At 41.7% G+C, this 7267-nt stretch overlaps 1 protein-coding gene across 4 annotated transcripts in view; it reads right to left on the reverse strand.

Annotated features, from left to right (window-relative positions):
* GOLM2 (golgi membrane protein 2) overlaps positions 1–2356 on the reverse strand; it is a 104902-nt gene extending 102546 nt beyond the window's left edge. For 2 of the 4 annotated variants that reach the window (XM_042988985.1, XM_007081752.2), the window contains exon 1: positions 1709–2355. In XM_042988985.1, the coding sequence (XP_042844919.1) occupies positions 1709–2035 (327 nt within the window). In that variant the 5' untranslated portion in view covers positions 2036–2355. Of the gene's footprint in view, positions 1–1708 lie in introns of all 4 variants that reach the window. The other 2 variants (XM_042988984.1, XM_007081754.2) reach the window with 2 other exon arrangements.
* Between the last annotated feature and the right edge of the window lie 4911 nt (positions 2357–7267).

Raw genomic sequence — 7267 nt, forward strand, 5'->3', positions numbered from 1 at the left:
GAAATGGAATCCAGAGTATAAATGACTAGAAAAGTCATCTTTCCTCTCAGCTTGGAGAGAATTTGAAAAGCAATGCCTAGCCAAATCTGAAGACCTTCTTTTAATACTCAAAAATTTCATAGATTTCTTCCTACTCCACTCAAGAGAATTTTTCAGTCTTTAGAGTTCAGTGTATATAGCAAGGGTATAAATTTGCTGATCTGTTGCTCCTGTCAGAGGATGTCTGTTGTGGGGGAAAGCAGAGGGTTACAGAGCTGCAATTAACTAAGGGCCCCAATCTGCATGTAATAAGAAGGTGCAGGCAGGTGACAATAGGGAAGTTGGGAGCTCATGGGATTTTAATTTATAATGACTTACTATAAATGATTTTTATATACAAAATAAAAGCTTAGGAACACACAGAAAACAATGTGAAGATTACCAAAGAAGGGTCTAGAAAAAAAAAAAAGGCATCTACTTAGTCCACCCATAAATTTCCACAACTCTGCTATACCAACAGAAGTGGCATAAGTCATAAATTTATAATGTAACTTCAGGGGCGCCTGGGTGGCTCAGTGAGTTGAGCGTTGGACTCTTGATGTCAGCTCAGGTCATGATCTCATGGTTCCTGAGTTCGAGCCCCGCGACCAGCTCTGCGCTGCCAGTGCGGAGCCTACTTGGGATTCATTCTCTCTCTCTCTCTCTCTCTCTCTCTCTCTCTCTCTCTCTCTCTTTCTGCCTCTCCCCTGCTCATTCGTGGGCGAGCGCGCGCGTGGACACAGGCACACACACTCTCTCTCTCTCTCTCTCTCTCTCTCAAAAAACAAACATTTAACATAAAAAATAATAATATAACTCCAATATGCTGGTGAGAAAAAAAACTAGTAGCAGGTCTGGTTACAGTACAGCTTTAAACTTTTTAAATTTAAACTTTGTATGGCATTCCATCTGCATAAAACACCAACCCTAAGAGCTACTTAAGCATGGAAATTTTCATTTTTATTTCTTTCAAGAATAGCAAGGACACTGACACGAGATTCTGTTGCTTATAACATTATTATAGATTCTTCCTTTTTGGCTAATTTCATCAACAATTCAAATTGAGTACATAATTTTGGATTAACTATGCCCAAGTCACAAGTGTGGCTCATATACGGCTCCAGGGCCCATTTATCATAACGTTTGATCACCAAAAAAAAAAAAAAAAAAAAAAAGGCTGTAGCATCTGATTTTTCAACTACTTAATATATCCACCTACAGAGGTTAATAAAAATCATACTGCTTAAAATATACATAGGTACAGGAGTCTGAGGAGGCCCATTCTTTAAACGAAGAAATTAATATTGATCAGTGTGCACGGAATAAGGATAAGGCAACAATACCTACACCAAACCTGGCAGTCTCCAGATTTGTGTATCTGTAAACCTAAGGCAGCCACATAGGCCAGATGACTGCTACTGCCAGCTCAGCAGCTGAGCTTGGAGAAAAGGCGGTATCCACACACAGGCCACATTTGAGAACCAGAACTTGTGGCCAGTTTCGCCTGGTAGCGACTGGAGAACGTGGCAGTGATAAACCGGGAAAAGTCTGATAGAAAAAGGTTTACTGGCGGTAAGCGGAGCCTCCAAAGCTGCAATCCCGGAAGGCATAAAGCAGCCGCGGTAGGCTAATGCCCCTACGCCGGGTTAAAGGAAAGTAGGAGGACTGAGAGGAGAGGGCTCGTCCTTACCTTGTCATCCTCGCATCTTTTCCCCAGGCCCTCCCTGGCCTGCAGCCGGCTGCTGAGGCGGCCGTAGTCGGCCTCCTTCTGGTCGATCTGTTTCTTGTGCGAGTCCACCAAGAGCAGGAGGTCCGAATTGCGCTTCTCCAGGCGCCCACGGGCCACCTCGGTGCGCTGGACCTGGCCCTGCAGCTCCGCCACCTCCTCCTGAAGCAGGACGTGGCGGGAGGAGATACTCCAGTAGTTGAAGGCGAGGACCGCGATCACCACCAGCAGCACCACCAACACGAAGGAGGGCAGGCGGCCGGCCCGCCGGTTAGCCCCGAAACCCACCATGGGGTCGAACTAGGCTGAGCCCTGGGGCCTCGCCGCGGACACCTGCGGCCAGAATCTCAGGCCTCAGTAGCTGAGTTGCCTGGGGGACGCGGCCCCAGGGCCGGCCGAAGGAGGAGGCGGGCCAATCTGCCCGCCTGAGAGCCGGAGAAGGGGGCGGGGCCGCAAGCCGCAGGCCCCTCCCCGCCCCCCCTCCTCAAATCGGGCCAAAGCGTGTTCCCAAAGCTTTGAAAACGACCCTGCACAATCCGGGTAGAACCAGGAGAACCCAGCCTCCTGCACCCGGGACCCAACACCTCAGGGCTGGGGGGCGGGGAAAGGTGCCGGAAGGGGGCGGATTTAACTCTGGCCCCGCCCATTGGCTGGGTCCGGGTCGCTTAGGGGGCCATTGCCTAGTTTCCGCCGACGCCCCCTCTTCTCGCGAGAAAGTGAGTTTCTCTCGCCCTTTGCAGTCTTATCTCGCGAGTGTTATCTCTGTTGGGAAGAGTGTTGTGTTAATTTTGGCGCTTTGTGTTAGCTCTTGTACCTGAATTCGAATCCTTTCAATTTTTTATCCTGATTCCCTTGACCCAAGGTCCAGGGAGTGCCTACCCTACCCTGACCCTCGTGAGAGTTTTCGTCTTTGAGGACATCTGCGGTTGCGACCGCTTTGTAGGGATAACAGTCGGTGAGATGCGGCAGAAAGGGCGACTAGAAGGGCTCTGTACTTGCTTCAGTAGATAGATTTTCTCGTCTGTGCTGACGATGTGGAGAATAAACAACAAATACCATAAAATAGTGGTGCTCCCAATATTACAAAGACAAATCAAGAAAAACTAAGCTTTATAACTGAACGGGGTGGTGCCAGCTAGGTTTCCAAGGTTACTCCTTGCACGGAAGGGAAGAACTTCAGAATGTGTGAGTTCTTAAACTTAGTGCTGCTTTTTGCTTTGAGACAGGCTTCCAAATAGAAAGTCCAGAAGCTACCTCAATGAATGATAACTAATGTTATTACTGACAGCACACTCTGAATTAGAAATAGCTCTTTTACAAATTATTTTTGCATGCCTAGTCTCATGTTATCTTCTCAACAACACAGTTATACAGATGAGGAATCTAATACAAAAAACTGTTCCAGAAACTTTCTCAAAGTCCCGTATCTTGTTTGGGACTTGTTAGACTTGGAGACAGATCACTGTGCCCTTAACTTCATTGCTCTTTGCATTATACCAGGCTAACCGTTGCTATACGTTCAGCATTAATCACCGTGAGGAAGAAAAAGCCCCACCTCTTTTGTTTTTTCTGCAGATTTCCTTTGTCGTGGCATAAAAAATTTTTTTTAAGTTATTGGCTGTTTAAGGAGAAGATGGAGTTGCTTTATTTTTCAAACTTCAGATTCAAGAACTTCCATAAGAATAAAATCTCAAGAATGAAAAAAACTTTGGTATTTTCATTCAAATCAGGGCAAAAAGACTTGTCATCTTTGAATAATTATCCTATGCATCCTGTCCGTTTCAAAAATGAAGTAACTTGCCTAGAAGTTAGTAGCCTGGAAGAATTATTGCACCTTTAAGAGTGATGATTTCTCTCTCATTGTTACATAAAAACAAGTAATGCCAAAATTATTAATCTTTAGTTCACATCAAACTTGAATTCTTTGCTCCAGCTTCATGAGATCACATAAATCCCCTTCACTCTCAAATGACAAGCAGACTTTGGCAAAAGGGAGCAAAGCAAAAATAGAAGATCATTGACTATAATGACCCTTCCCATGTATCCTTTTCCTCAACTTCATAATGGCCTTGCTTTGTGTAGCCAGCAGTTGAAAATTAACTATAAAATAGTATTAACTGCTTAAGATATTACTCTTGCAAAAATGTTTTCATTTTTATATGGGATTCTGACATATAAAAATTTAATATTGTACAAAACACATTCACATACATTTTTTAAATAGATGCTTAAAAGAACTATTTGTTTCTTAGTCCATTATTCCATTTTACACATGCAGAAGTAATGTGCTTAAAGTGATATGTCTGGCAAGTGGCAGGGCTGATCTTAAAAACCAACCCTATTTCGACTCTGCCCCCAGGGAAAAAATTTTTTTATTCCATTTTGATGGTTACCTCTTCAAGCTATTCTCCCTACTAAAGGAACCAAATCCACATATCATCATGACAGTGTATAAGCACTTTCCTATAGATGGTTCTGGATTAGGCATTAAACAAATGCAAGTAAAAGTCAATTCCTTAAGCCAGGTGATCAAGGTTAGCAACAACATTGATAAGTCATGTTATTAGTATGTATCCTTGATATGATGTGATGGGAGCACCACTCTGTGGTTTTCCTCCCCAAAACTCTTAACTCTAATCATTAGAAAAAATATCACACAAATTCCAATTGCCTCAACTGGACCAGTAATCCTACAAAGGGTCAAGGTCATCAAAAACAAGGAAAGTCTGAGAAACTTTCATAGGCAAAAGAAGCATGAGGAGACATAACTACTAAATGTAATGTGGTATCCTGGATAGGATCCTAGAACAGAAAAAGGACATTAGGGGAAGATGAAGGAAATTTGAATAAAATATGAACTTTAGTTAATAATAATGCATTAATTGATTGTTATAGATGTACCATGCTCATATAGGGTGTTAATAATGGGGGAGATTGGATGTGAGGTATGTGAGAGTTCTTTAATATTTTCACTATTTTTCTGTATTTCTAAAACTGCTCTAAAATAAAATTATTTTTCAAACACCAGTTTCTATCTTTTGGGATATCTTTTAGGTTGTAATGTGTAGACATAAATATATTCATATAGCTGAAAAGGCAGTATAATCACAGAGAAATAATGTTTTAAGATTTATTTGCAGGGTAAGCATCTATTAAAAGTGGCAAGTGAGGTTGAATAACAGGAATTTTGTGTTTAAATTGAGTTTTCTTTAAGGGCAACAATCATGTCATTTATTTATCTTGTGCAATCGAGACCCTTTTTGAGCTCAGAACACTATTTGGCATATGTCTTCAGTTTATGTTGACTCAAAAAATTTTATATGCTGCAATTGAGCAGAGGAGTGGATTATTTCATAGCTTATTCCTCAATATATCTTTTAAAGATTTTACTTTTAAGCAATCTCTACACCCAACGTGGGGCTCAACCTCACAACCCCAAGATCAAGAGTCACATGCTCTACCAACTGAGCCAGCCAGGTACCTCATTATTCCTCAATATTTATGACTTTGGGTAGGACTAGATTAGAGAAGGTGGCAGCTCATAGAAATACAAAATAGACAAATATGTTAGGCAAGTTCTTTCCATTGCAAATGGGAAAAAAACAACAACCAAAACTGGTTAAAGCAAAGAGTTATATATATTTTAGAAGCATACTGGAATAGTCCATGGTAATATTGAAAGAGCAACAGGAACTGGGGTACCTATAGGGAACTCAATGCTTCCATAATTCAGTCTTTTTGTTTCTCCCCCCTGCTTGGCTTTATTCTTTATTTCTTCAGATGGTGCTTTTCTTTGCAAACAAGAAATATGGCCCCAACATCTCCAGGGTCACATCCTGCTAGTTCCATGATCTGAAAAGCAAGGGAAGTCTGTCTTCTAGCTTTCAGTACAAAAATGATGAAGGAAGGATTCTGGTTGTCCAAGCCTGATCATTACACACAACTTATACCCATCACTGTGGCCAGGGAGATAAGGTATTATGATTGGCCCAGCATAAAACGCTCTCCTATGGCCAGTAGTCAGTCTGATACCAAGAAACAGAAAAAAAATGTTGACTCAAACAAATACAACTGAGTTTCCTTTTTCTTGAGATGTATTATCTTCCTTCCAATTAAGAACAGTTAATAAGTGAATAAAGACATTGTGTTTCAGGTTGTTTTCCCCAGGAAACAGGCTCTGAGATGGAGATGGAGATTCATAATAGAAAACATAATAGGATGAAAACGGTATTGGCAGAGGGAGAGTTGGAATGCTATGCAGTCTCAGTGAAAGCTTCAGCCAATGCCAATAGAGCTCTAAACTTTTGCAGCCCTTCAGAGTTGTCCTGAGTCGGAGGGGTCCAGGCCTTTATATTCATAAATCAACCAGGTTTTGGATAGCAAGGGGAAAAGGCCACAGGCTATGTGCTAACTCCAGTCAATTAATAACAATGCCTGAATTACTGTACTAAAAATAAAAAAATTGACAAAGTGTATCTGAGCTAAGTGAGGAAGAATGCTATGATCAATTAGTAATTTGTCCACAGGCACAGGAGGGGGTATGATGTTATGCATGAGAGGTGGATGCTATGATGCACAACCCAGATCCCCTTTCAGGCATGAAGGACTTATTCCCCTAACTGCTGGGAGTGCTGCCAACAGAGAGCCTTTAGCTATCAGCCCTTTTCAGAATTGCCTCGGTTGAAGAGGACCACCTTGTGAACAGAATGCCCCGTTCCCATGGCAACCAACAATGAATACTAGTCAAGAGAACACACTTTTGTTAAGTTACTTCCTTACATCAAACCCATTTCCTATGGTTGTATAGCAAGAGACAATGTACTGTAGGGGTAATGTGGGCTCTGGAGTAAGAATGTGTGAGTTAAAAGTCTCTGCCTCTTATTAATTTTGTAACACAGGCAAGATACTCAACTTCAGTGCACCAGGTTTCCCATTTCCAAAATGGCATATGAGTTAGGGTTAAATTTGGCTCCATATAAGGGGGAGAAATAACTTGAACAAGATAGGATTTTTTTTTCTTTCTTACATAAAATATATTCAGACACAAGCAATCCAAGACTGGTATGCCAGGCTCCTTCAAGCTCACTGTGGTCATCTCTACAGTACAGACCTCGTCTTCACTTCCAGATGTGACTTTCTTGATCCAGGAAGCATAAAAGAAGAAGGGCACCATCCCACCTACCTTCAACTTTTAAGAAGACTTCTCCAAATGTGCATTTCCACTTCCTTCTCATTGATTTGAACCTAGTCACATAGTCACCCCCCAACCCCTAGAGACCAAAGAGGCAAGGAAATATAGTCTTATAGCAACAATGTCTTCAGTTGAAAATTAGGGTCTCTTAGTAAAGGAAAAGAAGGAAAAGTATAGGGAAGCAAAAACAAATTCTGTCATATATGGGGAAAATAATAATGCCTATCTTATAAGGATGTTGTGTGAATTAAGTGAGTTAATATAGATACCATGCCAAGGAGAAAAGAAGATGGTGGAGTAGTGGGAGGACCCTAGGCTTGGTTAGTCCCTTG

This window comes from Panthera tigris, chromosome B3 (assembly GCF_018350195.1).
Source record: "Panthera tigris isolate Pti1 chromosome B3, P.tigris_Pti1_mat1.1, whole genome shotgun sequence".
NCBI classification, from domain to species: domain Eukaryota; kingdom Metazoa; phylum Chordata; class Mammalia; order Carnivora; family Felidae; genus Panthera; species Panthera tigris.